Source organism: Oryzias latipes, chromosome 5 (genome assembly GCF_053564925.1).
Source record: "Oryzias latipes strain Hd-rR chromosome 5, Olatipes_Hd-rR_3.1".
In the NCBI taxonomy this organism is placed as follows: Eukaryota; Metazoa; Chordata; class Actinopteri; order Beloniformes; family Adrianichthyidae; genus Oryzias; species Oryzias latipes.
Genome location: NC_136241.1, coordinates 979,565 through 992,964, shown reverse-complemented (window position 1 = coordinate 992,964; position 13,400 = coordinate 979,565). Strand labels below are relative to the sequence as shown.

Genomic DNA, 13,400 nt, shown 5'->3' with positions numbered 1-13,400 from the left:
TTCAGATTAAACTGAGAAAATGTGCACAAACGTCCAGTTTTGCTTGTTTTTTTATGTTAAATAATATACATGTACATGGCTGAAGTCTCATTCTGAACACAACCAGACAACACAACAATAAGGCAAACGCACTATCCAGTTTTGTGTTTTTCACTCATGTAGATTAAAGCTAATTCTTCATAATAAAATTCTTTTAGGGACCCACTCCAATGAAAACTGTGTTTTTTTGTCTTTTTAACATGTTCTTGCGGCATTTTGCTCACGTTGTTAATCAGGAGCAAACAGAAAAATGCTGTTGGAAAACTTGTAGCAGAGACCAGTTTCATTTATAGCTGGTTTCTCCGTGCAGGGGCACAAATTTTGGTTCTAGCGATTCAGGAACCGCTGGAACCAGCTGTGAAATATTCATTAGCAGCGGGCGAGCAAACCGTCGGGCTGGCGTGCTCTTCATCACCGTTCCCCTCCTCCTCCGCATCACACCCTTCAGACGCAAAAGTCTCATACAAGAGTCTTGGGTTGTCTGAGATTTTAACCCGAACTGGAGGAGTCACACAACTGAAAAAAAATCTGCAAATACATGAAACCATGAATATTGAAACGTGGAGGAACATTGTACTCCATACAACTCAGCTGAAATATCTTACCTTTATTTATGTCATGGTGCCTCTGTCAGCCCCGCCCCCTCTGCTCTGCTCTTCTCCTGACTCCACCAGCTGTGACCTATTCACCCTCATCAACCCTGCTGTTCAAAAGGAGACCCAGCTCCACAACTCAACGCCAGTTCGTTGCCCCTTATGGTGACTATACCTGGTCTCAGTCTAGCTCATGTTACTGAATCCAAGTCTTGTCACGATTCTAATTTTATTCTCCCTGCCTCAGGATTCCAGCCTCCAATGGTCACCTGTGTGGAAGTCAGGCCAATCCCTTACGCTCTGTAAAACCGCACTGCTACCTCCAGCCACGCCTCAAGCCGCAGTCCTCATCAGACTCCTACCAAGCCACAACCATCTCTCCTGGAAGGAAAATAAAAACTCTTACTTACCTCTCACCTACCTATGTCCTCATTCTGGGTTTCATCATCTGGGTCTGTCCATCCTACAAATCATGACAATTTAACCAGGATAAAAAAAATTCATTGAGATCGTCCTGGCCAGGTGGCAGCAGCACAAAAATAACACATGTTTCTCATTTACACTCACACTCAATCTACATAAAAAAGACATCTTAAATAAAGCATTTGCAATTTGATAGCTTTGTCTCACGGTCATTTAAAAGTAATTTGAAAGTCCAGAGAAAGCTATTCTTTCTATTTAAACTCTTTCTGGAGTTTATTCCAAAACTGTGCTGCAGTGAATCTAAAAGCCTTCTTTCTATCTCCCACATGAACTGATTTAGACCCATGGGAGGAAAAGCAGTAGTTGGTATCCACCGATACCTGCAGTTTACCTTTGTAAAAGAAGCTTATCAGGAGGGAAATGTGCTTTTGAAGCATGCTTATTGGGAATTACAACTAAAGGTAACAATTTAGCTCGTCATGCAGTAAAATTGGATCTCAAATTCAAAACAGAAACATCATTACTGTACACACATTTAAGGTCTACAGCTTTTTTATTTATACCAAATATATGTCAATCAAACTACTGGCGAGCTTTTTGAAAGAATGCTATGATATAAAACTTTACAAATAAATCTCCATTATCATTTCGGATCAGCTTTTTGATGTGGATGTGTGAGGACTCTGGATGTTTGTGGGGGTGTGATCCCAAATGAAGACCCTTCTGGAGAGGACTACTACAAGTAAAAGCCTCTCATTGCACTTTGCTCACGGTTAAAGCCCACTCCCATCTGGACACGGCAGGCAGCTCCTGGGAGAATCCCGTCTGTCTGGTTCCAACAGATCCCGCTCGCCCTGCTGTTTGAGAAGCTCCACAAAACCACAGATGGACGCCTCTACAACCTTTTGGGTTGTTGACTACTTGACTGATAGAGCACAGGCTGTGAGGCTGAAGGGTCTGTGGTTATGCACTGCAGAACCTCAGAGGGACTGCCCCCTTTGCGTTTCTGTTGCAGCTCAGAGCTTTAGTAAAACTCAAAGTGTTGTCACCTTCAACTTGCATCGGTGGAACTTGAGACAAACATAACCGCGTCTTAAATGCTACAAAGACAAAAGAGAGGATAATAGGGTAGAATATAGCTCTGTTGATGATACATTTGAACAAAAATTGGTGTCATATAACTTGTGGTTGCTGACGCGATTCTTAGTCGATGTTTGTTCATTTTGAACGATCCGCTTCACTAACCCTACAGTGGATCCAGATCATCTTTCTCCAAACTTCCAGCAGTGAGACTCAGACAGAAATTCCTGCTACTGAACAGTGAAGTTTTCCAGATTCTTGGATTTCTTCCAGATCATCAAGTGGAAATGAAATCTGTGTCCAAAAAAACAAGTAAACTAGAATGAATGTCAAATCCATTCACATGTTAGTTTCCTAAAGTTCACCTCTGTTGTTTTTCCACATCCAAAGAATCCAAAGGGAACATTCTTAGAACATTCTAGACACTGGATGGTCACATGACTTTATTTAAAGTCTTTCCACACATTGGACTGATGATGTCATCACATGTGTGTTGTCCGGTCGTTTTTACCTTATAGTCACACAAACCTACCATGTCTCAATCCAAAACTGCTCGTCACTGCACCCCCATTGCATGTGTTATTGGTTAAACACAGCAGTGATGTGAGAGACGTCTTTGTCTGCACTGCAACACTGTTGGTTCCTCGTTGAATTTTAGTAATTGGCAAAGTTTGAAAATTAAAAAAACCAACCAATTCCTGAGGGAACAAGAAAAAGCCCGAACCAAACAAAATCATATGAAAGAAAAAACAAAGCATAAGAGACAAACCATAGAAGGGTCACATTTGCTCTGTGCGTGATTTGACCTCTGGTTTCACACCTGCAGTAACGTTTCAGAAAACCTATAAAGGTCTGTTCACAGCCTCACCACAGTTCTCAGAAAACATGGCTTTCTTTTTGTCATGCAGACCTCTGAATTGGTTTGACCTGGACTTTAAAGCTAATGTAGTGAAACCTACTGTGAATCTCAAAATGCAACCCTTTAATACGCTTTCTTAGCTTGTCCGGACTGCAGAGACATCCATTTAAAGATCCGGTATGAACCATGCATGATGTGGGATTTACACTTCTGTTAATGAGCCAGGCTTGCTCATATTTGGGTGCAGAGGTTTATGTGCTGTGGATTAGGATTTTTGTTTTGAATACTTTTTTCACAAACACTTTTAAACTATTTATTTTTTGTTTTTGTGTTTTTTTTAGAAATGTACCAGAATTTATTCGATTTTTATGGAAGGCGGTTTCAGACGAAAGTGAAAGATTTGGCCTCTTTGAGGAGCGATAAAAGTTTTATAATGTTCTAGGAAGATGACTGTAAACATAATGGAGAAAGAATAAGATGTTAGCTGCGTGAACGTGTTTAGAAAGGAAAAATAAATCTTTACAGATAAAGTTCTCACTGTTTTTGCCTTTAAAACATTTTGAATTTTTAAAATTTTCCCTTTTTATTATTAATATAATTGACTGCCTGAATGGATTGTACTTATGAAATACCCATAATCCCTTTTAACAAATTTGGATCGAAGTCCATTTATTTTTCAATAATTTAATAAATGGCTGTAATAACAAAAAGTGTGCCATGTCCAAAACCGTTAAACACTAGAATGAGAACGTTTCCTAACTGCTTCTGATTTATTGCCTTTGACTTGATAAAAATACAGAACAAAGAAAAGCCTCGTCTGTTTTTGGGAAGATTCGGTACAGTTTTCATGGTCACGTGTGGTGAGTGTTTAGTGCTGCTCTTCTGACCTCTGCGTGTTCAAACTCATGTTTGCATTGTAATCAATTCATCCAATGAAATGACTAAAGGTTTAGATACTTGTTTTTGTTAAATAAAGCAAAACCTGTTTTTGTCTTCCAGCCAATGAACCAGGGCCGTCACTACCAGAGGGAGATGAACCCCCTTCTGCAGTCCAATCCAAGGTAAAAGCAGGCGTCCTGCCAAAGAGATAGGTTGAGAGGTTCAAAATTTACAATGAAACACACAGCATGTGACCATCCACATTCTGGGACCAACATATTTTCATTTTATGCATTCAAGTTGTAAAAGGGTTTAATTATTTTAATGCTCAAATCCAAAAACCTGTGTCGTTTTCTAGGACATAGATTGTGCAGAGCGGCAGTAGTTCATTAGAAATTTGCCTCTGAGTTGTGAGCGAGACTGTTGGCAAAGAGCAACCCCGCCCCCTTTCCCCTACTACCTATTGCCCCCCCCCCCCCCCCCCCCTTGTGTATTTTCTGTTTTAAAGATAAGTTCTTTTTCAAACGGCATTTTTTTCGTCTGCTGCAGATTCACAACAATCCTTAAACTTGAGCTTAATTTTCTTTAAACATGTCATTTATCATCGGAAAATATGTTAAAAACACCAAAAACATGATCTTCATTGGAGTGGGTCTTTCAGAAAATCTGTCATGAGGCTAGCACTGACTGCATTATTTAGGCTAAATGTCAGCCGTCAGTCTTGGACAGGAGCTTATTTTACCCTCACATGTGGCAGTTCCCCTCTGTCTTTAACTACAGTTTTTTATTCGATAAGTATTTCAGAATGTTTGACTCAAATTACAAAAAAGGTTTTGATAAGGCTTTCACTCTGTGGAAAAGCAAGACGAAATGTCAGTCTGCATTTTCCAAAATCAGAAAAGCCTTCATTCTGATATCCAGAACTTTATTATGTAGAACAGCTGCATCATATTTCATTTATCTGCTTGTGAATCTGACATGAACTTCTCTCCATTGTATGAAGACACTGTTGAATCAGCTGCTAATGCTGAGAAAGAGAAGCATTTCTCAGGCTTTTAGCCAGTATTAATGTACGACAGCAGAGACCAGAAAACAACGAAGAGGTTTCCAATGAGAGAGAACGATTATTTTAAAAAGTCTACCATTGTTCAGACACAAATGGGAAAAAGTAAAAGACTGTTCCTGCTCATTCCAGTAGAATGAAGCTTGTTTCTGTGAGGAACACAAGCTCTGCTGGAACTTCTGTGTCAAATGTTTCCCATGCTTCTTTGAGAGACGCAACCCAGAGTCAAGCAGATCATCAAACAGGACCGTAAACCTGCTTCATACCTTAAACACCTTCAAAATAAATAATAACATAAATGACGACAAAAAAATAAGAAATAATATCTCAGAAATCCTTTCTGCTTCCATTTGTGACGTTGAACCGAGTATCCAGCCCAGCCTCTGTGCTGTGGCAGTGGATCCAGTTGTCCTTGGAGGGTTTTCAGGACATCTTGGCCATGGTGCAGCGGTAGGGATCTGATCAGAAGATTGCAGGATCGATTTCCGCCTGAGGTGTCCTTGGGCAAGACACTGAACCCTCTGGACCATTTCTTTTGGTGGAAGGTTGGCGCCAGCAGAGCAGCTGTCAGTGTGTGACTGTGAGGCGCTTTGGGCCTTCGGGGACGGTAGAAAGGCGCTTTACAAGTATACGCCACTTACACATACACATCTTAGTATTCGTCAACCTTGTGGGTGTACACAACCATGTAGTGGGTTACAAATGAAGACAAAGGGATTGCATCACAGTTCTGCCACTTGCCAACCCCCCCGACTCCTCATCATGTGATTTATTGAGAAGAACATGTGCCAACTCTCATGTGTGTACAGAACTAAATGTCATTATCAGTAATGATGGATCTCTGCGTTCAGGTCGGGTTTGACTACAATGCAGTCGTCGAATGGAATTCTTTTGGTTGTTGGTCCAAAGTTCTGATCAAGCTACAGTTTTTAAGTGAGAAAGGCCTGATTTACAAATGAAATAACTGTTTGTTTGTTTTTGTTTTTTCTGAGTACTGCATCTTAATACACCCTTTATGGTGTGTTGGATCTTACTTATTTGTTTCTTTTAACAAGGTTTTTATACCATCAGGAACAGCTTCCTGGACGAACATGCTCCCTTTGCTGAATGTTGCTCTGGCTTTTCCAGTGTTTTCACATGGGAGGGACCTTCTTCAGCTGCCTAGAGTGAAATCTAGCAGGGACATGCAGTCAGGGGAGGCAAGATATAGCTTACAAATAAAACGAATAAAAAAAAAATTATATATTTGAAAAAAATCAAATGTTATTTTTTGACAAGTCGATTCTATGATGCCTTTTTTTCTGTGTGGGTCTTCAACATGTCTTTGGTAAAAAAAAAAAGTACAGAATTCCTTTTTCTTTTTTTTTTTTTTCTTTTTTTTTTTTTCTAACTTGTCCTGTCCAACAGCTAGGCAGACAGATGAGAGCTGAGGGCCTCTTGTGTTGGACATATTTTACTTTAACAAGAGGGGTTATTCATCTTCAGACAAACCAAAGGGATGTCTGAATAAACCCCTTTTGTAATTGAGGCCAAACTTTATTAATTTCAATCATGTTTGAAAATCTTTGGTGTTGGACCGGACGGAAAAGGAAAGAGGGGAAGAAGAGAGAGGGACGTTAGAGAGAGGGGGGGGTAGGAAGGTGATAATAGGAGGGGAAGGGGGGTAAGACCATGAAGCAGCATAAAGCAACAAGTTTACTGGTTGTTAATCATTATGGTAAGGTTCAAATGTAGTACAAAAAGGGCGGGGCCTATCCACACACACACTCAAATGTTATAAACACACCTGCTAGCTGCAAAAATGTCCACCTGTCGACATGTACACAAAACAGATAGTGTTCACACGCATACTTATGCCTTAAAACCAACTAGTGTGAAATATTTCAGTCATTCAATCATGCAAACTGTTAGTGCAAGGGTGAGCTAACACCAGTGTTAAGGTGAGTGTAGATAGATAGATAGATAGATAGATAGATAGACTTTAATAATCCCGAAGGAAATTTTAAGTGGCCAGCTGCCCATTCTTAAAAGCACAATCATTCCTAAAACAGATAAAAACACAATAAATATATTAAAATATAAAAGGATAAAAAGAATAAAAGCAAGTATAAACAATTCCTAAAAACATGTCAAGTTTCCCAGAAATTCAGCTTAATCAAGACCAGAAGCAAGAATAAAAGCTCTCAACACAGAGTGTTGTGCAGTCTGATGGCTCGTGGGACAAAGGACTTTCTAAGTCTGTCTGTGGTGCAGCGTTGTGATAAAAGTCTGCTGCTGAAGCTGCTCTTCCTTTCACTGAAGGCGTCATGCAGAGGGTGTGTAACATTGTCCATAATTGTCTGAAGTCTGGACAATGTTCGTTGTTCAGCCACCTCCTCCACTGTGGCTAACTTCAGTCCCACAACAGAGGTAGCCCTCCTGATGATCTTATTTAGGCGGGTCAGGTTTCTCTTGCTTGTGCCGCACCAGCACACCACAGCGTACAGCAGAGCACTTTCAATCACCGTCTGATAAAACATACTGAGAAGCTTGGTGGAGATGTTAAAAGAGGCCAGCCTTCGCAGGAAGTACATCCTGGATTGACATTTTTTGCTGAGCAGGGTGGTGTTCTCGTTCCAGTCCAGTTTCTTGTCCAGCACCACTCCCAGGTATTTATAGGACGTGACTGTCTCCACCAGGTCACCGTCTATACATATTGGCTCGGAGAGAGGGGGTTGTCTTCTAAAGTCCAGAATCAGTTCTTTGGTTTTCCTGATGTTCAGCTGGAGCTGGTTCTTCTTGGACCAAAGAACAAAATCCTGCACCAGCTGTCTGTACTCCAGCTCCTTGTCCTCCCTAATGCAGGCCACAATGACGGTATCATCCGAGAATTTTTGGATGTGGCAAGCCTCCGTGTTGTGTTGGAAGTCGGTCGTGTAAAGAGCGAACAACATCGGGGAGAGAACTGTGCCTTGAGGTACTCCCACACTGCTGCAGAGTGTTCTGGAACGGCTGGCCCCCATTCTGACAAACTGGGGTCTGTCCTTGAGGTAGTCCATGATCCAGGATATTAAGTATGGCTCCACTGACATACTCCTGAGTTTCTCCTGCAGTATTGGGGGTTGGATTGTGTCAAATGCACTGGAGAAATCAAAGAACAACATTCTCACTGCACACCCCCCTTCATCAAGGTAAGTCAACGTGCGGTGAAGGAGATGCAGAACGGCATCCTCCACTCCCACCTTCTCCCTATATGCAAACTGCAATGGATCCTGGGCATGTTGCACCTGGGGCTTCAGCAACTGCAGCACTAACCTCTCCATGGTTTTCATTATGTGAGAGGTCAGTGCAATTGGTCTGTAGTCTTTATTGTCCCTCGGCTGCTTGACCTTGGGCAGAGGAACGATGCATGAGGTCTTCCAGAGTGTTGGTATTTTACCTAGGCGCAGGCTCAGGTTAAAGAGATGCTGGAGAGGACCTCCTAGCTCATCTGCGCATGTCTTCAGGAGCCTGGGGGACAACCCATCTGGGCCTGCTGCTTTCCTGGTCTTCAGTTTCTTCAGCTCTCTTCTTACCTGATGTTCAGTAAGAGAGGTGTAATGAGGAAGAGCTGATTCCACCGGTGCAGGTTCATTTGTAGGATGAGGAGGGAATTGGGGGGCACAGGATGAGGTAGGTGTGGGGTGTGCGGATGAATTAAACCGATTAAAATGATAATTTAGATCATTGGTTCGCTCCACACTGTCTCCTCCAGATGCAGCCCCTTTTTTACACCCTGTGATTGTTTTCATTCCATCCCACACTTCTTTTATGTTGTTTGCTCTCAGTTTCCCCTCTATCTTAGCTTTGTAGTTTTCTCTGGAGCTTCTCAGACAGCACCTCAACTCAGCTTGTACAGCTTTTTTCTTTTCCAGATTATTTTCTTTGTAGGCTCTCTTTTTCCTGTTTAAGACCTCCTTCGTCTCTCTGGTGATCCAAGGCTTGTTGTTGGCATAACAGCGCACTGCCTTTGTGGGCATCACAATATCCAAACAGAAATGGATATAGTCTGTCAAACACTGTGACGCCTGCTCGATGTCCTCACCGTGGTGGTCCAGTAGCACGCTCCAGTCTGTGCTGTCAAAACAGTCTCTAAGCTCCTCCTCCGCCTCTGGTGTCCACCTCCTTACTGTTCTGGTTGATGGAGGCTCTCTATTCACCAGGGGTGTGTACCTGGGTTGTAGAGCGATCAGTATGTGATCTGATTTGCCGAGAGGGGGAAGGGGCGTGGCTTTGTATGCTTCCTCGATGTTGGCATAGAGTAGGTCGATTGTGTTGTTGCCGCGTGTAGCACAATCCACGTATTAACACATGGATGGCAGTGATGAGTCCAGAGTGATGTGATTAAAGTCCCCCGAAATCACCACGACCGCCTGGGGATGTCGGGATTGGAGGTCCGTTACTGCTGTGACCACAGTCTCCAGCGCTGTCTCCACGTGCGCTCCTGGTGGGATGTAAACACAGAGGGCCAGGACATGCGTAAACTCCCGGGGTAGGTAATAAGGCCGGATGCTAAGAGCTAGCAGCTCACAATCTTTGGAGCAGATTGTTGTTCTTACTGTGAAGTGTCTGTGGTTGCACCACCTATTGTTTATATACAATATGAGGCCACCACCTTTGCTCTTGCCACACGCTGCAGTGTTTCTGTCCGCACGCACCGTGGAGAAGCCGGGTAAATCCACAGTGTAGTCTGGTATGTTGGCTGTTAGCCAAGTCTCCGTTAGCATGATTAGGCAGCACTCCCGGTAGATTTGTTGGCTCCTCACTAGTGCAAAAAGTTCATCAGACTTGTTGGACAGTGAATTTACGTTCCCCATAATCACAGATGGAATAGGAGGCTTGTATTTCCGCCGGCGTTCCCATTTGGCTTTAGCTCTCGCTTTTAGTTTTGCTCCGGCACGGGTGCCCCTGTACCGCTTTTTTACTTCAGGGGGAATGTTATGTTTCAATCCAGCACCGTTCTTCTTTAGAGCCAAAAGATCAGTTCTTGAATAAACCAGTCTCTGGAGGTTAGTGTTATTATTTACGTACTTCCTGCGTTCATTGCATTCATTCCATACATTCCATTCAGCAGCTGACCGGCTGCCATGCTCCTGCGTCGGCGCCATGCATGTGTCAGAGAGACAGTGAGTGTTTATGTTCTTCTAAAATGGATGGTGGAACGTGACAAGAAGGAGGGAGAGTGCCCAGCCATCCCCACCCCAAGACCCCCACCGCAGCAGCAGCGGCAGCCGGAATCCCCCCAACGCCACACGGGAACCGGCAGGGAACAACCGCCGCCCAGGCGACCAAGCCCGCCACCCAGGCCAGGGCCAGCAGGACCGCCGCAAGGCCCCCAGAGCCAGAGAGCACGGAGGCACGGAGGGAAAAAGAGCGCCGCCCCAGCTCAACCAGGAGAGCAGCCCCCCCGCCGCGCCGGGAGCGCCCAACGCAGGGCCCCACCGGAGAAGGACGCCCACAGCCCCAGACGAGCACCCCACCACCACCCAGGAGTTCCGGGCATCCCCCCGCCCCCACCCCAGGTACGAGCCAGGACCCCCCAAGGGAGACCCGCTCCGCACTCCAGGCAGCCATCCGCCCGGCCCACGGTTGGTCCAGGGAGGAGCAAGGCAGGGGCCCGCCGCCCCCGCCCAGGAGGGGGAACCCCGGGGAAAAAAGAGAGCCCACAAGGGGTGTTGTAAATATGGCCCGACCAGGCTCGGCCACAGTTGGAAATTTGGCGGGGCCCAGCGCTCAGGAGCAGGGACCAGAACCCACCCCCCAGGGACACGAACACCCCCGGCTCAGATGTAATGTGAACCCCCCCACCCCGCGGAGAGAGCACCGCCGGGCCCAGGAAGCCGGCAACCCGGGGACACGGCCGCCTTTGCAAAGGGGCCCGTACCCCCCACCAGGGAAGAGGTTGGGGACAGCTGGTAGACTGTCCCCCGGTGGTCAAACAGCTGTCCCCCGCTCCCCCCCCAGCAAGGGGGCCAGGCCCACCCAGCCCAGGACCCCCACCCCCGGAGGCGCCGACACCCCAGGCCCAGCACCACCCAACCCACACAGAGAGAGAGGAGCCAGAAAGCGCCCCCCCCCCCCCCGGAGCAAGCCCAGGCCCCCACCCCCAAACGCCGGCCCTAGAAGAGCTCTGGTCAGGCCTCGACGGGACCGAGGCAGCCAACCGGCCGGGGAAACCGCCGATGGCCTCAGCGGAGACCCCGACCCGTCAACCCCCCCTGCCACGTACCAATAGTGCCCCCCCCCTCCCCCAGAATGCCCCCCCCCACAGGACAGGGCCGACAAGACCCCACCCCCCCACCCCACCCCAGACCCCGCAGCCGAAGCGGATGACACCCAGAGCGACCGGGGGCCCCAAGAGGGCCGTCCCGTCCCGCCCCAGAGCCAGGGAAGGGCCGATCCCAGCCCCAGGTGTAGATGGACAGCCCATCCGGCGCCGCTGGGCCCCCCCCGAGCAGGGCCCAACCGCCAACCCCCCCAGCACAGGCAAAGGGACCACCCCCCCAAGCCAAGCCAGACCACCACCCCACCCCCCCACCACGCACCCCCACACCCAAGCCCAGAGGACCACGCAGCACCCCAGCCCGCCCCACCCAGGCGCCGGACCCGACCCCCCGGCCAACAGAGCCCCCACCACCCCCCGCCAGGCACCGGAGACCCCGACCCCCACCCCGGCCCACGGCAGAAGGGCAAGGAGAAACGACGACCAGGCCCCCCCACCCCCTAAGTCATGGAGTTAGCTATGGGAGACCAGAGAGACCGAATTCTTTCAAAGTTACTTGAACCTTGGGCTGACATTTTTCCAAGCTGATATGATCAAGCAGCAGATTTCTGTGTTGACTTATATTTATATTTTTCTTGCTTTTCCAATTTATTAAAATAGTTTTTTTAGCAATGCAAAGAGTAATGAAAATGATAGAGCCTAATCCTCCTTCTACATCGAGGGCACTCATGTCACCAAGCACACAAAGTGACGGTGAAGCTGTGATTGAAACCTTAAGCCAGACTGATAGATCGGCACATACCTGCTGCCAGAGAGCCTGGACAGGCGTGCAGAACCATAGTGCATAGTGCAATTCCAAGAGAGAAATTACGGCTTCCGGTTGAGTGAACACTGGCGCGTTTTGGCTGCCGCTGCTCCCTGGACTCTATGCCACTTTAAGGCTCTACTTGCCCCTGTGGACTATGTCTTTTGCTATTAATGTGACTTTTCCTCACTCATCACCTTCTCGCAGCTATCTGCAGTTTGTCACCTGGATCAGTGTACGTTAACGTTTGAGCTCTGATCACCATACACGCAGTGTGTGAGAGCTAGCTTACCTGCTGCTCACTCCCAAGGCTGCCGCAATGTGGATCAACTGTGTTTGGATTCTAGTCGCCTGGATCATCCTGTCATTTCTCACGCATCCACTGACAGCCCTGCTCCAATACTCTGTCGCTGACTTTGCCAAGCTTCGCTCTTCTCCACTCGATTCACCTCCACCAGCGCTGCTCCAGCACCCGGACATCCTATTCCAGCCTCGTCGGAGATACATTCACCGCGGCTCGCGTCGGATGATCCGTGATGAGAACTCCAACTCCAACACCATCAGATCATTTTGGTCCGCCAGTCGCTGTCCGCCGAGAAACTTTGGTCGTCGCGCTAATCAAAGCATCCTGACTCGTCTGCCTCGGTCACCTAACGATCCGGCCGCCAAACTCTCCGCCAACTTTGGTCTTCTGAACATCCGCTCTCTCACCAGCAAGGGTCATCTCATCCAAGATCTCCTACTCGACCACAAGTTGGATTTTATGTGCCTAACAGAAACATGGCAGCAGCAAAATGACTTTACCTCACTGAATGATGCTACCCCTCCGGGGTTTGTTTACATCGCGCAACCACGTGGCTCCGGCCGCGGAGGGGGGCTCGCGATGATCTATCGCGAGAGTTGGAGGATAACGCCTGTGACTGTCCCTGCCTATGAGACATTTGAGGCAAGTGTATGTCAACTCTCTGGCCCTGTTCCAACTATTGTCGCTGCATTTTACAGACCCCCAAGATCAGTCAAAAATTTTATTACTGACTTTTCTGCTCTTTTAACTCTCCTTTCCACTCTTTCACCGAGAATAATAATTTTAGGGGATTTTAATATTCACATGGACAGTGACACCAACTCCCTCACCAAAGACTTTGTTTCCTGTCTGGACAGCTTCGGTCTCAATCAACATGTTAACTTTCCCACCCATATTAAGGGTCATGTATTGGACCTCGTTTGCTGCTCGGGTGTTACACCTGCGGACTGTAAACCAGACCCCCTCCCGTATTCTGATCATATGCTGTTATCTTTTCATGTCAACCTCTCTGTTTCTAAATCCAATCTTCCACGCACCATTAGCTTTCGTAAAATTACGGACATTAACCTGGACAATTTATCCTCACTCATCCATAGCATGCCCAGTCCTGATA

General features: G+C 46.7%; 1 protein-coding gene across 8 annotated transcripts in view; it reads left to right on the top strand.

Annotated features, from left to right (window-relative positions):
• cfap20dc (CFAP20 domain containing) overlaps window positions 1-13,400 on the top strand; it is a 105,253-nt gene that overhangs the window by 77,733 nt on the left and 14,120 nt on the right. For 5 of the 8 annotated variants that reach the window (XR_013655863.1, XM_078946734.1, XM_078946732.1 and 2 more), the window contains one exon: window positions 3,994-4,055. Coding sequence is in view for 7 of the 8 variants with exons in the window: in XM_078946734.1 (XP_078802860.1) it covers window positions 3,994-4,055 (62 nt within the window). In the remaining variant the exon portion in view is untranslated. Of the gene's footprint in view, window positions 1-3,993; window positions 4,056-5,787; window positions 5,911-6,007; window positions 6,243-13,400 lie in introns of those variants that run through there. The other 3 variants (XM_078946733.1, XM_078946736.1, XM_078946735.1) reach the window with 3 other exon arrangements.